Consider the following 23,135-nt stretch of genomic DNA (forward strand, 5'->3'; position numbering starts at 1 on the left):
CCAATCTCAACCAGGCTTCCTCCAGTGGTTCTAAGAGGATAATTGAGCTTTGGTGAAATGACCTCCCAATTGATGGTGCCTGAGTAGTTTGGGGTTCAACGTCAGCGATCTTTTAGCTGTCTAGAATTAAACAAAGCAAACACATTGGATTTGAGTGACAACCAATCTCCAGGTGAAGTTCACAAGAGCAGAAAGTCCACATGTTACATCCTGTGATCTGGGGTCCAGAAATAAAGGGCCTCTTTTTCTTAATTAATTATTATTTTTTAACCAATTAACATTATCTCAGTAAGTTGCAAATTTCCAGTAGCCAAATTAGCCTGGAACTAGATTTAGCTATGCTGAGTAGATGCTACTATTACCTTTCAGGCATCATTCACTGTGCCCGGAAGATCATGAATGTATTTCATTTTTTTGTGACTCGAGGTGCATTGAAGCCGACTATATGGAGTGTAAATGAGGAGGTTTATTATAGAGGAAATCACCAAATGCAAGCTCGGAGTAGTTTATCGCATATTATCAGAAGATTTTTGAAAAACGCAGAGCAGTTCATGAATGTGAACTCCAACTAAATGAAAGCTGCATTTTAACTCCTATTATCTACAGAATGAGATTCTGGCCTTGCTAAAGAATTTTTCGGTCTGGCATCTGACAGTCCAATTTTATATCCTGCGTGCAGCTATTGCTTGTGTTCAATAATTCTATGATATTTGCGCATTCATATGAGGCAGTAGTTAGCATGTTTTCTTACGGTCTAAGAAATGAACAGCTATGTCTGACACATCATTCCCTGGAAATATTTTATTTGTATGGAAGCTGAAAAGTATTTTAACCAAATTTTGGGACAATGGTAAAAATTCAAAAATACTCAACAGCTGCCTATTTAATATACTGTGTATGGTTAAATGTGTGTTATGTGCCACAAGGTGAAATTTGTACAAATTTAGTAGATTAATCTTAAACAAATATTCAGATACATCTGACGCATCCTTTAGTTACAGCAGAAATTTTACATGGGATAATGTACTAAATATATTATGCACCTATATCTGGATAACGTAACCCGTTATGTGTATTATTAAGGATATAAGTCAATTAGTATTACCTCATCAAAAATGAACAGATGTCAGGTGAAATCTTTGGTATAGGTTAATGCCAAAATAAAAGGTGTGTTATAAATAATACTTTATATCCCTTTATTGCTAGTTTCCTCTTCTTACCATCATGCCCACTGTTTTCTGTATGTACCCCCCACCCCCACCCCTACACCTTTTCTCTTACTTATGGCCACCTTTTGCTATCTCTTCTTCTCATGTATCCCTTTCCATTGCTGATATCTCTCGTCCACCATCTCTTCTACTATCTCTCCTCACTGTCTACCCTTTGAACCCCTTATTGATCACCAAAGCCTATTCTCCCATGCCTGTGACCCACCTTCATCATCTCTCACCCTTTACCACTTAGACCCCTCCTCTATCTGATTTGTCCATGCTCCATTATTGGTAGTACTCCTCCATAACTTGTTTTCACCTTCTGCCACCACTACTGCCTATCCTCCAATGTCGTTTCTATTACTTGTTCTCTTCCTCCAGCACCTTCAACCTTTTTTCTACCACGTTTACTATCACCATTTCCAACCTATAACATTTCTATTTCCTTTGTAACCATTGTTAACCCTCTACCACCTGCACCCCACTTACTTCACCAAAATGTGCTCTCTTCCACCTGTGTTTCTTCTTTTCTGGTGCCTTTCTTATTCTACCTCTTCCCCTCCTTCTTTATCATTGCTTATCCTGTACCATCTTTACCCCTCATTCCCAATCAGTGGCTACCCTCGTAGCTCTCCTGTGGTCTCTGATCTATCTTACCTCTTCCCAGCTTTTTCCCTTTTAACCCCTTGGGACCAGAGCTCTTTACCCTGCCTGCTAATTTGAGCTGGAATTTAAAGTGACACCAATGTTTTGTATATTATTTTCAAATATATATGCAGTAGCACAGGAAACTATTATCAAACAATATTTTGAAACAATACACCAATGTAATGTTTTGGCGTAGCCTGTTTTTCTGGGTTAATTTCCATATGGGTATAAAAAGGCTAGAAAATCAATAAGTTGCATAATGCAAAAATATTCAATACATTTTGTGCACCATCTATGACTCAGTATGACCAAATATTGCATATGTGGAAGAAAAATCTTCACAGTTTGAATCATAGCTCTGACAAGTGTGAAAATGTAAAGAATTCATTGGTATTCCATATTATTCATTGTTATTCCATATAATTACTGAGCTTATCACATCACGTAAAGAAATCCTTGTTCTAAAATAGAAAAGATTGTGTGACAGTCTGCAGCAGACAGAACATTGATAGTCTGTGCATGAAGGATAAGAGCATTCACTGCCTGCTAATCTATTCCCAGATGGAGGTGGATACAGACGAGAAACGGCATCGCACGCGCTCCAAAGGTGTTCGAGGTACGTTCCGTGCTTCACTAAATCACTCAGGGCCTCCACTCAGCAATGACCTTCATCCTGTAGAATCTCTTTCCGCAATTCATTCTGACCCTTCCTTTTTGCATAACCTTTTGGGTAATTTTCTATATCAGAGGGATACTTATGATAGATGATAAATTTTTATATATTTTCCATTCTCTCTACAGTTCCTGTGGAACCAGCCATACAAGAGCTGTTCAGGTTAGTGCTCACAGTGTAAAATACATCCCATTAGCAATTTCGAAAATTCAGGCCTTTTAATGGGCATAATGCACTTTCAAGTTCACCGGTGCCTTACTCATGCCCTGATGCATTGATTAAATTAATTCTCCAGAGGCTTGCTAATAAAATAGATTTGGCATCACCTCCTTTTTCCTTTTTAATGCCAGTTATTTGATTTGTGTCTTTCTGTCTCTTTTTGCCCTCTATCTCCATAATCTACCTTTGGGTATTCTACTAATGATCTGATCTCCTAAATTTTAAGGCAGAACTAGGGATATTTGCAATACACCTGTCATCTGCACTTTAATTCAGGTACATGGAGCCATCTAAGTCACCTGTCTACTTTCAAATTCAAGTAGGGACATCCATCTAACTCACCAGTCTGCACTTTATTCACCGATAGACACCCAGCTAACCCATCTGTTTGCACTTAAATTAAGGTAGATGCACCAATCTACATTACCTTTTTTCAGCCTAATTCAGGAACCCATCTAACGTCCCTGTCTGCACTGTAATATTGGTCTAGACACTTATTTACCTTTGCCACTTTAATTCCGATAGAGACACCCCTCTAACTTTCCTGTTTACACTTTAAATCAGGTTAAATCACATCCACTTATTTTACTTACACCCATAATGTTCACATCTGTCTGCACTTTCAATCAGGTAAAGGCACTCATCTTACTCACCTGTCTTTAAACCTACATCTTACCCCCCTGTCTGCACTTTATTTCAGGTACAGAAGCATATCTAAGTCACCTGTCTTCACTAAAAAAATGGACACACAATTCATTTACCCTTTGCCAATTCTGGTGGAGACAATATTTCTTACCCATTACTTTATTTTAGGAATTTGCACCCATAAGTCATAGTTTACCTGTCTGTACTTTAGTTCAGGCAATGGCACTCATCTTACTCACCTATCTGCATTTTAATTCAGGTACAGTCACTCATCTTTCTTACCCGTCTTACCCGTAATTTAATTCAGGTATAGGCACCCACAATCTTTACCTGTCTGCACATATCTCGATCTGCACCTGCACTTTCATTTGGGTATAGGCACTCATCTTACCTGAGTATAAATCTCCATTTTACTCACCTGTCTGTATTTTAATTCAGGTACAGGCACCCATAATGTTCACCTGTCTGTACTTTCAATCAGGTAGAAGAACTCATCTTACTCACCTGTTTATAAACCTCCATTTCATTTACCTATCTGCAACTCATTATGAACTTGGGGGCCCATTTAATTCACGTCTACTTTTTCATTCCTGTTCAGACATCTTCAGCACCCATATAACTTATTTTAAATGTAGGTGTACACACAACTAACTCCCATTTCTACAGTTTAGTCTAAATGCAGGTACCCATCAAATTATTCCAGATTTAGGCACACATTGAAGTTACCTGTCTGTACTTGAATTAAGGTACAGACATGCACCTATACTTAAATCAGGGATAGCCATTTCTCTCAATATTTTAGGTTAATGTAAGCAACACTAAGATTGACCTTCTCATGTTTGCATCATTGGTGGACTGAAGTCCATACTTAATTTGGATGGTGATGCTGTAGGTGAACTCTAAAGTCTTCCAGATATATTCAGAACCAAGAAGCAATGCAAAGCTTAGGGTTTACTGGAAAACTCTTTTACTTTGTTAAATTTTATGCCTGCAACATTAATCAGAATGACTGTAATTCTACCATCTTTTAAATAGAAGTAGTCATTCTTAAGCTATATACACAGCACTGGTAATGCCTATTCATTGTTTACTGTACATTGTTAAGGCAGGTTATTCTGTAAAATAATAGATTAATTGTGAAATTCTTTGGAGAAATCTAAAGCTTTCACCTTGTTTGTCTGTCTTCAACTAGAACAGAGAGCACACCCCTTTAAAATACCTGTTTGCATCTCCTAGAAAAAAACCCATACATTTTAATCACCTGTCTACATCTAGTGCCTAGAACATCCATTTAATTCACCTGTCTGCAACTACCATAAGAAAGACACTTTCCTTTATAAAACATGCCTAGGGCGAGTATTTTAAGAATCCATGTAAATCACCTGTATAGCTCTAACAGATAATAAAGAATTGCTTGTAATTAATTCATCTATAATTCACACAGGTACAGATTTGTCTCAAACTTACCTCTCAATATCTTGTGTTGAATTAAATATCACCTGCGTGCTGTTAGTGCAGAGATATAAAATACCAGTTTTTAAAGTCTTATCATGCCCTACCAGTGTCTAATAGATACAGTTTAGTGTTTTATCCAAGATATACAGCGACTACATCTCTATCACTTGTTCCTTCCCTACAGCTGTCCTACTCCTGGCTGCGATGGCAGTGGCCATGTTAGTGGTAAATATGCAAGACATAGAAGGTAATTATAGTCATATTTTTATATTTTTCTGTTTGTAAAAATGGCACCAATATATTTGTATTCTTTGTATGAATATAATGTAAAAGGTAACTGGGTCAACAGAATTATTTGATTCATCTTTACAAAAAGGACAAAATCGGACCAATAGCATTTTAAACTGCCCATTCACATTTTTGTGTTGTGTTACAGCAACACACATACTTAGGTGTATTGCAGTGGCATTAGTTCTGGTACCATAATATACCATAATAGAAAACTCACACCACCCCATATTGTACCTGTCATGCATTGTGGTGGGCTCCATGCTAAAAAAAGCTGCAGAGATATTTTTGATTTGGTGCATTGGCAGACCCATTTATTTTGCCATATGTTCCCCAACACAAACGCAGCAGTGTAAATGGGGCCTTTTATATTACACATTGTCTGCAAAAGAAGTATTACTTAGAACTCTGGAATCCAAGGTACTAGTGACTCATGACTTTGTCACATCATGCCAATGTCTTTCAATTTATGTTGGGTATCCAAGACTGGAAGTAAAATATATGACATGTTTTTATATCCCTTTAGGTAAAATGTAACATTTTCTGGTTCTTGCATCATAAACCCTTTCATACTTGTAGTGAAAACACTGATATATCCTCCTTGTATCTCCTGTTTTATCAAGTCTGGTAGAACTAAAATCAACCAGAATAAAAGAATCAGACTACTTTAATATTTTATCAGAGTAGATATTGATCTACAGAGTCACCCAATAGCTTCCAATATTGTAGGGGCTATGGCATCAAAATCTATACATGTCCAGCAGTTTTTACTGCCACATCTATTCATGGAGGCTGTCATGATTAGCTCTAATGACTAAATTAATAATCTAGTAATTAGATTAAAGAAAATGCAGCACTGTAAATAATGTTGTATGGCAGGGCTTGTAGAACCTTGGGCAACAGAGGAATATTCAGCCAATAAACTCCCTAGGAGTGAAATATTAAGCCCAATAGTGTCTGTTGATATGACATATAAATGAAAGTAGTGCCCGGCCCTAAAGAGTGAGTGTGTTGTTCTTGAAAGGGTGATAATTGTCCATTAATATGTCTAGTAAACCCACCTTACCCATTCTTTATTTTCATTTGATAAAATGACAGCAAACATGACAAACGTTGATGGATTTATATCAGACTGACCCTACAACCCCCAAACAGATGGGCTTAATATGGATATGTTGATTTACTCTTCCAGCCAAAGTGCTAGTCCAACCCTTGTGGTTTTCCACAACTCTCAACAGGTCAATGAAGTCCACAGACCAACAGATGTGTTAGATGCAGCCTTGATTTGCTGCTATGGGCTTGAGATACCTGGGTTTGGGGGGCCTTGCAATAGGCCTAATTTATCAAAGCTCTCCAAGGCTGGAGAGAATACACTTTCATCAGCAAAGCTGGGTGATCCTGCAAACTTGAAATGGATTGGATTTAGAATTGAAAATATTTGCTAGCAAAAAGCAAATGACTTTGAAAAAATCTATTCCAGGTTTTCTGGATAACCCAGCTTCACTGATAAAAGTGTATCTTCTCCAGCCTTAAAGAGCTTTAATAAATCAGGCCCAATGTGTTCAGAAAGAAAATTAATCATCTGTTTGACCTGGTATCACCTTACCAGGTTTTCACTAACATTGGAATAACTTGAAATGAAAAGGTTGTAAGCTATGAATACATGTACAAGATTTATTCGAAGTGTCATATTATTATGACTGGAGTAATTAAAACAAGAACAATGGTGGATTTCTTTCTAGCAGAAACCAAATGAATCTTATTTTGTTGAAGTGCTATATACAACTTCTAAATGGTAACTAAGGACAACACTTTTTTATTATCTTTCTCTTGATGTAGTACCAATATTATCAAACTTATTTAACTGACCCTTAAAAAGCAATGGTAATAAAAAAGTCCTAACTTAATGATTCACATAGTTTTTATTATTCGCTAGTAAAAATGAGTAAAATTGATTTAGCCATGAAAATTCTGATTTACAAACAGGTCTCACAGGTATTAAAACTGGTAGACCAATCACAAATAGGTCTGAGTTTGTTTTATAACTCTAGTTAGAGTTGGAAGAAGAGTTGCACTTGGACAACAACAAAATGCAATAGTCTTGTGGAGTTTCCAGTGTGAGAGTGCAAAATTTAAAAAAGGTATTATAGATTTATAGAGGACATTTCATGTGCACTCTAATATTCCCTATAAGATGTCTTAATGACTAGGCCAACTGTCCTATGTGGCCCCTTCTATAACCCTAGTCATAGGCTGGGTCAAAACAACTGAAAGGGGCACTTGTCTAACTCTGCATCAACAAACTGATACCCTGCTATGTTATCCTTTTGAATAGAGATATAAAAAAACAGTGTTGATGATCTGTGCACACTATATTTTCTTGCCAACAAAACTTTAGAAGAAAATGTGGCAATGAGCATCCAGTTAGATACCACTGGAACCATACATTGGAATGTGTTACTGAGATTCAGGAATATTATGTGTGACTGGCAGCACTGATACTTTAGGTCATGGTCTATATAAGGTATTCACATATCCTACCTTTACACCCTCTTCCTAACCTTTCCTAAATAGGTTTTTGTGGTTGCTGGAAAAGATGTATCAGAGACGAGTTTGGAATTTCTGCAGTTAGATGGTAGGAAAGCTAGTTCATTCTTTTGAATTGCATGATGCTGGTCTCTTAAGCTAAGCACTCCTGTACTGAACAGACATATTGCCCAGGGAGTTCAGTGAAACCTGCAGAGAGCATTAATGGAGTCTTCTCTGCATGTCCTAAGAACTATAAAATGACTGGGCCCTGGTGCTATACCAGCCCCAGTGAACACATATTTTGAGTTATTTTAAAACCACTTCTACTTGGTTACCAACTGTTCCTTTTATTTTTAAAAAATCAAATCCATTTGTCCCCCTTTTTGATCTCATGTATAGATCTTTGGAACTGAGTATCAAACATCGTATACTACACTAAGCTTTTCATTCAACCTATAAATTACTTTATTTGTTATTTTGAAAGTCCCCTACAAAAGAAAAAAAAAAAAGATTTAAAATCCCATTCTTGTATTGTTCTTTCTCTACATACCAAGAGGTGTAATAGGGACCAATATCCAGGTGAACTAGGTAATACTTTTATATCTTGGCTGACTTAGTGGATCTGATATCCATGGTATCACTTCAAAATACATTTCTACCCACCTATTACTCAGTTTTGGGTAGCTACCAAGTGTTATTTGATTTGGTAATACCTGCATTGGAATAAACTTGAAATTCTGACTGGGACAACTCACCACCAGAGCCCCTCTAAAATATTTAAATTTGAGAATTAAACGATTTCCCTATTCTAAACTCAAACAGCAGACAACTACAAACTTACTGTTGACAAGTGTAACAATATGGAGCATGTGGTCATTTAACGAAAAGTGCAAGTGTGCAGAAATCCTGAAAACTGCAGGACTAACTAGTGCTGTCCCACATACAGAAGCAATGCCAGGGGCCTAATGACTATAATAAACCGTGTATTGTGCAACATATATTCAGAAGGAATATTAGCCCAAACATCGTAATCTAGAGATCCTTTAATAACCTCATTATCTAGACCTGATTCAGCTTTTTAAGCCTGCAGCATAAAAATCGTTGGCATTGTTCCTCCCAGCCCAATCACTAAGCTCATATTTTTTATGGCAGCAAGCATGCCTATTTCTTGTGCAGTAAGATTATTAAACTAAAAAAAAAATATTTAAATGCAAAATAATCACTACAATGTTTATCTTAAAAGGTGTGTTGTATATGTGCAAGAAAACAATTGATCACAAGTGTGGCAAAATGTTGCTCTGTTTATGTCACAATACTAATAAGAAAAATCCATTTTTATGGCAAACTATATATTATAACAATGTTGCCTAGTCACAATTAGCAACAATGTTGTCAACTTTCAATGACCCATTATAAAAAATAACATGATCCATAATCACTTTGGTTCCTGAGGACTTACTGCGCAAGGGATGGTGTCTGGGAATGTATAGTCCAGAATTCAGAGCAGATGTCATACACGGAATATCCATCCACCAAACGAAGTACACAAGAGCAAAACACAAGCAGAGTCCGGGTCACAAGCAAAAGGTCAGTCTAGGCTACATACAAATGGCAGGTCAGGAACAGGCAAGGTCAGCAACAGTAAATCAGACAAAACCACACTACAACACAGATTAGTTCAGATATACGCTACAATAAGCACTAATGACTGGGAGCAAAGAGGCTTTAAAGTCCCAGCAGCCAATAGCAGTGCAGGATGGAGTCAGGAGCTGATCAGCCTCTAGAATCCCCTTCAGCTGTGCACAGCCTAACAAGGGATGCCGGGGATGCCAAAATGCATCAGGTTGCACAACTAAAGGGAAGCAGGGGCTGCTGCTATCTTAGTTTTCCTGGCTGCTGCAAAGGACATTGCTGGACAGAACAGTGTTTTTTAGTACTGCGATGGTGCACAGCACGGAGTCACCGGACAGATGAGCATTTCCTAACAAAAGGGTTGAATGCCAACTTAAGTTCATTAGCTCAGAAACAGGGTGGTTACATAGGAGGGACTGAAGATTATGCTGATCAAACTATACAGTGCACAGCATCCAAGGACACAAGTAAATGGAATAACATGCACATGGAGTGAAGTCCCTATCGGTAGGCTGAAATATATGTTAATACTGGAGTTCAGGTTAACTAACATCATATGTAGATAGCAGCTTATTCCCTTGATCTGCAGATGAATGAAACAAAGTGGATACAAAAGGTACAATGTTATTTTGTATTCTTCCATCTGTTAAATATGTTTGCATTAGTATTAGTTCCTAGTTCCAGCAACACAGATTAACATTTTCATGTTATGATGAACAGTTTTGAGAATCTTTGAAAAGGGCAAATGGGCCAATGTCACATATTTCAGTTTTTTTGGCTGTGCACTAATACTAAGGTCAGTAATGAAAGCCAACTATGTATACCCGGGAAGGTGTATAGAGGCACCTAAAACTCCAAGGTGCACAGGAACAGAACTAGGAGCTCTTGCAGATATAGAAATCCAAAGAATAATTCAGAGCTATAACGCAGTTATAACTAGGATTTCATTTTCAGGTACACCAACTAATTTAAAGACTGTCATTCAAAATAGAAGTAGCTATTTGCTAGATTATGTAGGTAAGTATAAATAGTTTTTCCATAATCAACTTATTTGTGCAACAGTTTTCTGCAGCACTTGAAAATGGTGTACGGTTATACTGCGTATATAGGGCAGGAAGAATATACTCAGATCTAGCTGGAAGAGAGTTAAGTGATGATGTAATATGATGCAACATGACTCACATGATAATGTGGCAACATGTACACCCTTTTTCGAAGAGGGGGTACAAGGAACCAATGTATGGGCTGTTTAAGCCCAACTGTAGTCACACAAATAGATATGCTATTAGATAAACATTCTGATAACACCCTTTATTGCTTTTCGTACCTATAGTTTCCTGTTGCAGGAGGTATGAAGATATCTAAATATGGCTGTATAGTCTACAAACCACTAAACAAGGCAGAGTGCTCTCAAAAATTTCAACAACCCCCTTTGTCTGTAAAACAAGTCTGTGTGAGGATACTATGCTAGTAGCCAATCGGGTCAGTGGCCGATGATGACAGCTGTAGGGTGCTTTTGTTGACTCCCAATGCTGCGTCTTGCTGCACATATTTAAATATAGTTATTATATATATATATATATATATATATATATATATATATATATATATAATTATTTATATGCTCACAGTTCAGCTTTATAGTTTATGTGAAGGGTTTTTTCTGATGAGCATTGATCTGGATCTTGTATCTTTATAGCTATAGGGGCTGCACCTGTTGTCAGGCTCCACTCTTTTCTATGAATGAATAGAGCTGACATTTAGGCACAGCAGGGGAGAGTGCAAACACAAACAGAGCTGAATTTCCATCACTGGAGCCTGTAAGCAAACAATTTCTGGTGCCTAAAGCAATACCCCACTGCTAGGTTTGCACAATATGGTCCTAATATGGTTTATAACATTATGGACAATGTTTGCCTCATAACCATTCAGGTATTTTGCCACAGTAATGCACCTAAATGTGAATCTGGCTCTTGTTACAGACATTAAAGGTTTTGCAATATGCAGACATGTGATTCTGTGCATGCCAACATCTGTACATAAGTTCACCAAAAAGTGTTAATTTCACTCATAGAGATAAGTGATAAATGATAAGGTTGTTGTAGCTACATTAGCATTTCTATAGATGCAGAAGGAGTGCAGAACCATAACCTTGTGGATGTCTCTAAGCTGCAGCTATGGTCTGGTCTGAATAAGACCTTATTCACAAGGAGATCTCGTGCTAATGTGCAGAATAGGCACACAAACATCACTCTGCTCATTGTCTCCCAGAACAGCTCCTACTCCTAAAACTGAAGAATTGTAACAGGGTTAGGTTTGGAGATCATGGACCTCACTATTTATTTTTTTAGCTGAGATTTAGAGATATTCAATAGATAAGTAAAATGTCAAAACAGGATTTATTTCCAAGCAGCAATACTTGAATTTAAACTCGGGAACAAAAATGAGAACATTTCAGCTTATCCTTGGATGGGGTTTTTTTTTTCTGAGGCATTGGTTTCCTTTACCTGGTAATCCCACCAATAACATACAAGAGTGACAATGCTGACTCTATTGTACTTATGGAGGAGCAGCAATACTACCTTATAGTAAAACTAAAGTTCCACTTTAAAATTTTGTGATTATCCAGGGCTTTATTGCAGAAAGGGAAAGGTGATGTCCTTTCTTCAAAAAACATTCTTACCCGCCTGATCACTCATTTCAGCTATCAAAACCATTGCATTCATGCGTTGATTCCGGGATACCTGACCCTGTGGTTGCCAGGACTGAATGAACTCTCATGCGTCAGCACAGGAATTACATCAACCCAACTAATCAAGATTAATGAGGATTGCAACACGGAAGAGAAGAAAGAAGAAGATAGCAGCATCTGTGTGCATGTGTAACAGGGTTTAGTTCTGCTTTAATATGCCCCTGTAATCTAAACTATAAACCCTCCACCTCTTCCCATATTTCGAATATATGACATTCTGTACTTTTTCCAAGGAAGCCAACTCTATTGTTTTAATAATTGTGACCTATGCATAATTTCCCACAAATACATTAGACAAAGGTGCCCGTTGATGTCCAAGGTTATGAATTTCCATCCTGACATGCTCATGGGTACCTTTGATGCTTCCATTATACATTGGCCTACAGAGAAGAAGAGATAACATGATGTAAATCTGAACGTTGTCTTTTTCAGAATCGGAAATTAAGTTGCAGCTATAGTGGTTCTCCTAGACATTAGCTCATAAAATGAAGGCAATTAATGAAGCAATTACATTGTAAAGATGCAGAAACACTAGAAGCAGCCGTATGCTGCACAATTAGACGCTCTATGGACAAAACATGGTTAAAGTCTTCTGAAGTTCTCCATTTAGCCAAGCTGCAAATACTTTACGAGGACAAACTTTATTGTTGAGCAAGGAGATTGAAGCAGAAAACGCTGGCTAAAAGAGCAGTCATAACAAGGACTACCCCCAGTGCTAGCGACCTTTTGTCTGTCAGTGCTCTCATTATCTTCTACCCATTATCTGAGCAGAACAGTTTAAGCTACAATGTCACAATTTATTTTTGGTCTCCGCATAATTTCTTGTGATGCTAATAATCTAAAATATATCCGTTTATTGTGAGGAAGGGCATATGTGCGAAGCGGTTGGACATCTGCTCAGGTCAGAGTAACCCAAACCATTCGGAGTGCAGTAAATACAAATAAAATGTCTAGTGTTTCTGCAAAAAGAAGTTCGACAAATAACTACAAAGCCTTTGAATTTAGATTTTCCCAAATATGAAAATTATTAAGAAAAACATGTACTAAAGTTAAGCCACTTAAAAAAGCAACAGGCATGGCCAGCTCAATTTCAGTTGTTGCCAGAATAAATGTCCCCACTGGAAGATTTCCCCTCGTGTTATTCTGATAACAATCTAAAATTTTGGATTTCTCTTAACTCTCAATGCCAGTGCCGGTGGGTACATAGAGGTTGAATCTACTTTATACAAGAGAAGTATACCTTGACATGCTATCCAAAACCAGACACCAGACAAATCAGATCTAGATACAGTGTAAATAACCCTCTGAATTATTACAACCGTACATCAGGAGACTGCAAAGACAATATCCACATCTCTTCCCTCTCCTACAAGGCCACTAGGATGGAGTTACTTGCTCAGATTTGGGCTTTTATTTAAAATGTGTACAAAGCTTAAACATTTCTTAAGTTTCATTTTGGATGGGGGGGGGGGGGAGTGTTTTTGGCTTTTTTTTTGTCTCCAGGACAGAAAGTAATAGAAAATTCAAAATGTCATACCTGCCATGGTACACAAGGTTAGAAGGAGTTCTCCACAGGAGACAACAATTCCAGTGCTAGCTGTATGGTTAGAAAAATATCAAAACGCTATGACCTGTGAAAGTCATTCTGGTGGAGCGGGCATTCCTAGGCAGGCTGCATTTGCATAAATACTGCCCAAGGAAACACTCTCATATGGTGCTTAACCTCTGTAATTGAAAGAATTAAAGCCCAATAAAATAACAGAAGAGGAGTCAGGTTGGGGAGCAAAAAGGCCTAATAATGTTAGATATCCATCAGCCAGGAAATGAGGTGGGCTCTGTTTGCTTTGAAGTATCTTTTAATGCACATAGTGGGAAGCCAATACTGTGTTGTATTATGAGTAATCAATTTTTAATATATGGCAAATCCTGTACTATTGCACAAGACTGATGGCAAAGCTGGAGGTCAGTTTTATACTGAACCATTTTTTAGTTGATGGCTGTCAAGACTAATAGAGAGTTTAACTCTCCCTAGCAAATTCCACTTTATTGGTAAACGTCACCATCTGGCATCATGCCATTCCAACTTCTAGCAAATATTCAATGCTGAACTATCAATTCATAACAGGGGAAATTTTTAAACAAGACATTGCCTTTAGAAATCAACTACAGATAGCTCAATTTCTTCAAGATCTTCAGGATAGTGTTCTGAGCTCTGATACAAGTCATACAGGTTTCATCAATAAGGCAAATATTTATGACAATGACAAATGCAGTAAACTATAGCAACAATTCAGAATATGATATATATTGATATAATTCATATAAATCTGAATTGTCATGAATTAGTGCACTTTTATGAAGAAGCAGAGCTTGGTGTATGCAAATGGATGACACCAACTCTGAATTTGCCTGTAACTGAAATCTTAGATCTATGAACAATATGTACAGTATAGACAAATCAACACATTGCAATGTTAAAGAATGTTTCTATTTTCATTGACAAGAAGCCCTGTAAACATATTGTGGTCCCTTTCCCCATCTTAGTGCCCATGGTATTATTTTTTTTTTTCATAACTTACTAACGATGGCTGTAAAGGCCACGCACAGCCTCTATGGGTCTTCTCAGCGGCAAAAAAGAAACCCAACAGGTTCTCTTTAGGTGCCAATCTCTATGATATATGTTTTACTGAATGTATTATAGATCGATCCATTTACCCCATATTTTATTATGAAAGACCTAACACTGTAACACTGAAATATATAAAATGTTGAAATATATCTGTTCATTCTGGTATTTCTCTTTGATAGCTCTCTTTTTTTGTACAGGTCTGTTTGGCAGTTTTGTAGAACCTTATTATATGGCAACTTATTGTGCATTGAGTAAATTATAATGTTTTCATTAACAAAAAGAACTTGAATAAAAACATTATACTTGCAGTAAAGCGTAGGGAGTAAAATATTATGTTTTCATTCAACTTTCATGGCAGAATAAAATATTATAATTTGCTCAGTAAATTTTGCAGTACATGAATATGTTTTACTCATCTCAGCGAAAACCTACATACCACAAAGCACAAAAAACAAATGTGAGGTTTTATCTGTCATAATGCAGCTCATGGGCAGCACGGTAAAGAAGGAGGGGCAACACTTATATATTATAGTTTTCATTTCCCTTATCTTTACATATCTGAACATTTGTAGATTAGGTGTACTTTCCACTAAAATGCAAAGTCCCCTTACAACAGCCAGCCTATCTGTTAAATCATCTACTGTAGGTGAAAAATAAACTTTAAAGGTAATAATACTTACCTTACCCATCGTTGGGAATGACCCATCTTGCATCGTTGAGCATGACACCACCATTGTTCTAGGCTGAGTTCTCTGGATAGCAGACCAGGTAAATCTAGTTCATTGCAAGAACTACTTGGACTTGGAAGGATGGTGACTTTATCTTCTCCTAGACTTTGAAAGCCAAAGATGGGGTAAGGTATGCATATTTTTAACTTTATAATTTACAGGTACATGCTTCATCTTAAAGCAATAGGTGGTTTGGGGAGGTGGTAGGGGCCTGGCATGTATAAATAGATTTTCTGATTTAGTAGTGTGTACAGGGAGTGATATACAGAGTAAGAAACATAAAATCATAATTTTTCTCATCTGTTGGCCAGTAATGTTGAAAGGTAGTGATGAATGTAAGTAGACAGGGTGCTACCTCCAATTTTTCATTGTGATATGAACATTTATTAAATATTCATATTATACTATGGATGGTGCCTTTACTAAAGGGTAATCAGGTATTTCCAGGACAGGAAAATATCTAAATGCTGTCCTTGGAGTCTGTTATTAGTTTAGTGAATGAAGCTGCAGAATTATGCATGAAGGTAATGGTTTCCTACAAGCAATAGGTGTTTTGCACATGTGGCATTGGAAGAAAAGGCTAATGCTATGTGCAAAAAATGTTCAAGTTGGGTCCTCAGGAGATGACTGCAGAGCTCCTATTGGTTTATTGAATGACAAGGGAGGTAGTTATAGTGGCAGTTAACTGAAGTCCAGCTTGCAGTTACAGCAGGTTCTCAGTCCAGGTAGGAAGGGTTTCAATGAAAAGGTTCTTGCAGAAACCTGGTGGTATCTACATCTATATTGAATGTATACTAAATGCAAAAGAGCAACATGACTTTTAGAATAATGGCTGCTAATAGTAATTTAGGTCTTAAAAACACACCTATGCCATGGGCAGGGTGGAGATCTATGTCATTGCAGGTGTGATTATGAATTATGTGCACCTGAGGATTCAGACTGCCTGGTTTCCTGGTTATATATTTACTGTGCCAGCCTCAGGAGTCTTTAGTGGTCCATACAGAGGTCAAATATTTACTGACATCAGCCACACATGTATTTTCTATGCTTGGGCACCCCAACTCAGATCTTAATCATGTCCGTTCAGTTTTACCAGTGGTAAAGAAATTCTCACTTTTATCTTACAAATTGCTTTAAAAACATGGGATTTTTGTTTTGTAACATTGTTTGCAAAAGCCAAAAATATGTTTGTCCTAATTTTCTAAGAAAAAAAGGAAATCCTATCTGATAAAATGTATGCTGTATATATAGGTTTATGAACCTATGGGCCTTATTTATTAAAGCTCTCCAAGACTGGAGAGGATACACTTTCATCCATAAAACTGGGTGATCCAGCAAACCTGGAATGTTTTGAATCCTGGACCAGACACATTCCAGGTTTGCTGGAACGCACAGCTTCACTGATGAAAGTGTATCCTCTCCGACCTTGGAGAGATTTATTAAAAAATAATAATTAAATAATAGGAATGCTGATCTAGGCAATTCATAAAGATGAGTTACAATAAATATTGACTTCTCAAGCATGTTAGGATGTTCTAGGAATTTTGAAGGTGTTTGGACTGTGTACAATTTGGTGCAGCTGGGTGAATTCTTTCAGCTGAAGCACAGCGGGAAGGGCCTTGAAAAGCTTCCGTCTTGAAGATAGAAAAAACAAGTTGTTTGGATAAAGAGAAAAGGTATTAGGTGAAGCTGTCATTAGGAATCAGCATGGCATTCTGCTAATTGGTCAATTTGCTCTTGTGCTTCAAAATGGAGCATGAGAAAAGTTACAAAATTAAAGTCATTAAAAGTAGACAGAAGTGTGAAGGTGAATTTGTGTTTTTAGCTATGTGAGTTGGAAATTTGGGGAAAAAAAATAGGAATGTCCCATACATCAATGGTCTCAATGGTAAAAGAATGTCCACCATTGGTGTCAGTGGTGGTAGGAATGATAATAGTTTGTATATAATATAGGAAGGTCTATGAAATATTGTAATCCTTGCTGGCTTTTCTTTATAGTAACCAACTATACACATAACAGCCATAAAAAGGCTTGAGGTAGTTTATTGATTTCCCATTGCATCCCATAATACACATAGTATTTCATGGCAGTTTTTATGTTGTTTTACCGCTGTCTTCCATGTGCTCAGACAACAGTCTATGTTGGCGAGGCAACAGCATGTCGACCAGCATGAGCTAACTAGAGATTGTCTGGAAGGGATTCATTAACATGCCTAGTGCCACAGAGTGGAAAGTTATATGCTGCTGGTGATGAATCAGAAATGATTGCTACGTGAGGGAAATGCTTATTCTTTATAACAAAAAAAATCAGATTCCTTTGCTTAAAGGGAACCTGTTCTTTAGATATCTACTTAATTGGGTCATAACTGTGATGGGCAGCCCCTATAGCCAACAAGAGGCAAACTAGCCTTTAACAATACCAGGAGGCATCGATGTTTGCAGGTGAGAAGTTCCTGGCTTTGCCCCCTTCCAGATGAAATGGAAAAATGAATGTGGGGGCAAATGACAAATGACAGCAAATGATCTTAGTATTAAACTGTGCAAATATCAGGATTTGTGATTCTTAAAACTGTTTTTTCTTTTAGTGAGAAGCTGTGATGGCAGAGGCACAAGCAAGTTTCACATCGTTGGAGTTACCGGTCGTCATGATTTTTTTGTTTCTCCAGGGAAAGGAAGGACACTTCTCCCCCAGTGTTTGTGACATCTCAGTGTGAATGTCCTTTGCTGACATTCTCTGGAGAAACAAAAACTTCATGACGGCCCATAACTCCAACGACGTGAAACTTGCTTGTGCCTCTGCCATCACAGCTTCTCACTAAAAGAAAAAACTGTTTTAAGAATTGCAAAGACCTGATATTTGCACAGTTACATACTAAGATATTAGGCTGTCATATGCCCCCACACTCATTTTTATAACTCATCTGGAAGGAGGCAAAGCCAGGAACTTTTCAGCACCCCCTTCTAAGAGCCAGCATCTCCAGGTGCATTTAATGCATGTGTAAACTTTTTTATTAAATGACAATTGTGCTTAAAGGAGCAAATCCTGAGAGAAATTAAAATTAGGAACTAATAATGCTACCAAGGGAAATCTGTAACTATGCTAAAGTTATCAAGTTCAGTCAACTAATTTTAAAGTTGAACTGTATAGTGTTTGTTGCTTTGATTAGAGTGGGAACATCCATGCTATGTATGCTCATCAACACAGGCAGAGGGTAGAAGCCTTAAAATGGTTGCAGTACCACTTTATTTCTGGGGTCAGAGGTCTGCTTTCTGAAATTTGTGCTATTCAATTTCCTTTTCCGTTTGATATGTCACTTGGTGAAAAATACTTTGTGGGTGACGAACGGCAGGGACCCACAGAGGGTGAGTTTAGGAATAGCTATACTTTATTGAGGAAAGGCAAACAGAGGGAGTTTTATTAATATTATATTGTATTTATATAGTGCCAACATGTTACACATAACTTTACCAAGTCCATTGTCATATCACAAACTAGGGATTTACAATTTAATATTTCTACCATAGTCATGTATCATTAACACAGTATACGGAGGGAAATCCACTAAACATAACTGCATGTTTTTTGGGATGAGGGAGGAAATACAGGAAGAACATACAAACTCCTTGCAGAAAGTGTCCTGGCCAAGATTCAAACCTCTGACCTAGTGCAGCAAAGGCCAGAATGCCAACCTCTGAGCCATGTTACCCAGATGACTAATGCCATAATCTGAGAAAAAAGAGGTAGGTGAGCTTTGCAACTACATCAATGCCTGGTTTGAACATTTGAAGGGACCCGTATGTAAAATATTTATTCATCCAGTGCCCCTGTAGTGGAGCAATGTTCCAATCATTAGAACTGCTGGGATGCCAACATTTCTGGTGGTCTTTATTGTTTGGGTCTCTGTCAACTGGGATGAGCGAGTGAGAATATTAAGTTCGATCTCGTGGCGAATCGGGCCTTTCTTGCTTACCGAAAATGTATGCGAGAACTGCCTTCTGATGGTCAAGGTTGAGCTCTCGCCGAACAGGAGGATGCATAATGCAGCCCTGAAAATCCTCTGCGATCCCGGGCACTAGAGGGTAAATAACCTCCGGTGCCCCGGGGATCGCACACTCTTCTCAATGAATGCAGCCACAGTTGCAATCATTGAAAAGATGCCCAGCACAGGAGAACCTCCTGACATTGTAATATAAGTATCTCTAACAAATGATACATTTGCATCTGTTCGCCGAAATTTTGCTGAATCATTGGAAGTTTGAGGAAATTTTTGCGAGAATTGCGAGAATTTTTGCGAGGCATTTCCTATTGTCAACTTTTACTGATTCCTTCTCACACTACATGCTACGGTAGCAATGTGAGTTTAGATAGAGGAACTATTGAAAGCTTCGGGAAACCCAAGAGATCTACATTTTAGGAAGTGTCAATTTTGCAACAGACTTTAATACATTAGTTATAATGATCAGTGCATAGGAGTGGTCAACATGAAAGATGGATATTTTACAAGTAGCGGGGTTATAATGTGGAAATTTCCTAATATGTTGCTTAAAGTAGTACTAAGTATCAACTGCTACTGGGGGTGTCAAACTCTGGCCCTTAAAGTTCTTGTTTTTTTTTGCCTCCAAAGGAATCCTAAATATGAACTGCAGCTGGCCTGCCGCTGCATTGAAATAGCGCTGCTACTACAATTCATGGCATCACTCACGTCTATAGACCAGCGGGCTCTCTGTCTATGCGTGGCCCCGCATTGGATTGTTTTATGGACGCAAATAATGCCGGGAAATTTAGTAGCGGCACTATTTCAATAAAGAGGGAGTTTCAGTGGCGGGCCGCTCATAAGATTTAGCTCCACATTGGCCACGTCTGGCATTTCCAGCACTCCCCCTCAGCTGTTTTCCTTGCTATTCCAAGGCATGGACTTGGATGGTTGGATTTTCATACAAGAATATTGTTATTATTATGGTTAGCCTGTGCAAAAAAGTTACCATTGAAGTTTAATTCAGAAGGCCACAAATTGAGAAGGAGGCAAAGGATTTTTTCTTAAATAAAGTTTTAAAAAAATGTTTTATGCCTCTTTCTCTATTAAAAGCTTTTTCCAGATTGATTATGAAGTAAAACTTCTTTGTTACCATATGAAAGGATTTAATATCTAATAAGAAGGAAAAATGTCCTCAATTTTTTCAATAAATTTCAAGTTTGGCTTGCGTCTTTGTCTAAGTTTTTAATTTTGGCCCTCTGTATATTTGAGTTTGACACCCCTGATCTACTACTAGATTTTTTCTTCCTGTAATAATTTACTTTTGACTTGGAGGTCTTCACATACCTTTACTATAAATCAGAGTGTTCTGAGAGGACAACAGAGAATGTGTTGGCACTCGTACATTCCTATTTAAATCCCTGATGTCTAGGGAACCTGTCATCTATTTTTAACTTTAAAAGAAAGGCCTTTATATAAGCAGACACCTCAAGGTTACAGCTTTACCTTCATCAGCCAGAAACACCTTTTATATATGCCGCTCTTTCTGGTTTGCCTTTATTACAAAGTTCATAGCTTTCTTGGCTGTATAGGTAATCAGTGCTCCAAAGTTAAGGTCCAATTGCCTGTAAAACCTACCAAATCTACAACAAAAATGCCCCACAGGTCAAAGGGGTGCTCTCATTGGTCATGAGTGGAGTTGATAGGTGGGGCTTAACTTCAAGGGTAGGGCTAAAGTCAGGAACAATGACCACTTTGTATCAAAATAAAAGGTGCATAAAAGAACACTGCAGAAATGTATAAAAACAAAGAATACTGTTTACATGATAAGAATATATTTAGCTACATGAAAACAGTCTATTTCATATTGTGTACTAAATTCTTGGAATTCAGGAAACATATGTTATATATATTTTTTTATCTTTATCATTGAAATATGCAGAATGTAAGAGCTTGTTATGGTATAAATGAAAAAAGCTGTGCTTGCATTGTTTATTTGGCTAATTAGAACAAAGGGCAGATTTCTGAGATTATGTGATGATCCTGAATAATGCAGGTTAAAGGGAAGTGGCCATAACACAGATCAGATAAGGCTATGCAGCAGTAATTAGTACAGAATACAGAACTGCTTTAATCATTTACTGTGCGGTGCCTTGAATTTTCAATAAATGAAAAGCTGGATGAGATACTAATAGTCTGTCTAGGGTCTTTAGGGTTCTAGATCATGGTTTTGCAATCCCAAACTTCACTACATAAATGCAATTGTGTTTATGAGCACAGTGATTTGAATACTAATACCCAATGCCAAAAATGTGTTGTTTAGTGGTAATATAGGAGCTATAGTGATATTTAGTGGCCTTTTTGTTTCAAACTGTACATTTGCAATTTATACATGAACATATGTGTTTGACAAGAAGGCTGCATTTGGTCTGCTTGTCTATGAAACAATTTATAGTTTATACCAAGTTCCCAATAAAATACCCTGTGCAATGGTACCAGCCTTTGGCCTCTGCAGATTTAACAAGTTATGTGCTTCCAACTTCATTCCAAAAATAGCACATAGAAAGTTGGTAAACAACTATCAGGCATAATGATGTTTTAAGAGGCCATTTCCAAGCCTTATTTTCAAATTGACCTAAATAAATGCAACTCCATACAGGTCAAATACAGCCTCTGACTTGAATAGAGAGTATCAAGCTGGGGAGACTGCGCTTCTTCCCTGTCCCACACAACATGGACCAAAATGCTTGTTGTGTCTAAATAGTTCTAGTTTTTTACATTTTAGAATATTTGGAGAGTTTGGAGATGTTTATCTAATGGTAGAAAAATTGCTTATAGGTGCCTTTAGATTCCAGCCGTGAAATCAATTTAGCACTGCCAATGTCTTCATGGCATGTCTTTTATACCAAAGGGTATGATCTTTTCTATTTTCAGGGCTTGGCAATCTTTATCAAATAGTAGGGACCTTCTTTGTCATTCACATATGCATTTATAAAGTTTCTGATAATTTTTTAAACAAATTGTTGCAAAATACACGCAATTGAAAAAACACCCCAAATAGGTTTAAGCAAATAACCTTTGTCTTTAGTCCATAGTTCCTATTCTTTTGCTACGATAAATACTGACAGATTTTTGAAAATTTAGCTTTTATGCCATCAAAAGCAAAAAAAATTGATGGTAATTATTTCCAGGCAAGAGCCACAATATGAGGTCATACCTATGCCCTTTTTGTTTGGATGATAGCCATTCATAATCACAAAATGGCCAATCACGGTATATTTATCTCAGCTACTCTTTCTTGTAACCTTCAGTAGCATCACACTGCAGTGCAGACATGACAGGGTTAATGCCAGTCTATACAAATGATGCAAATTAGGGCTTCCACTTCCTTCATTAGAAAATTACTGAATTCTATCTGGTCTGTTGTGCCGCACTTCTTTTTTTTCTCCCTTCATTTCATATACCTTTTCACCCACCAGTTTGATTGCCATGGCTGCAGCCGTGGGTGAATAATTGCCTGTCTTCACAGGAGCATGTTCTGGAGCTAAAGTCGAGTGCTTTTTTCCTGATGTATGCCTCATTTGGATTCAGCCGACAGCCTTGGGGCTGTATTATTCATGCCTTGACAGATAGCACTCAGTAAAAGCATTGGAACAAGGCCAGGTACTGGCAGGGAGATAGTAAAGCATTGCAACTTGCAACCGAGATGACTATGTATTATACCAAAAAAATAGGAGAAATCCTTATATTTT

The 23,135-nt window shown here is 37.5% G+C and overlaps 1 protein-coding gene across 11 annotated transcripts in view; it reads left to right on the top strand.

The window, feature by feature from the left end:
- MYT1L (myelin transcription factor 1 like) overlaps positions 1 to 23,135 on the top strand; it is a 293,552-nt gene that overhangs the window by 168,553 nt on the left and 101,864 nt on the right. For 10 of the 11 annotated variants that reach the window (XM_072407580.1, XM_072407581.1, XM_072407573.1 and 7 more), the window contains 3 exons: positions 2,421 to 2,475; positions 2,661 to 2,694; positions 5,036 to 5,098. The exons of the other annotated variant lie outside the window; for it this stretch is intronic. In XM_072407580.1, the coding sequence (XP_072263681.1) occupies positions 2,421 to 2,475; positions 2,661 to 2,694; positions 5,036 to 5,098 (152 nt within the window). The remainder of the gene's footprint in view (positions 1 to 2,420; positions 2,476 to 2,660; positions 2,695 to 5,035; positions 5,099 to 23,135) is intronic. 11 annotated transcript variants of the gene reach the window in all.

Source organism: Pyxicephalus adspersus, chromosome 4 (assembly GCF_032062135.1).
Source record: "Pyxicephalus adspersus chromosome 4, UCB_Pads_2.0, whole genome shotgun sequence".
Classification (NCBI taxonomy): domain Eukaryota; kingdom Metazoa; phylum Chordata; class Amphibia; order Anura; family Pyxicephalidae; genus Pyxicephalus; species Pyxicephalus adspersus.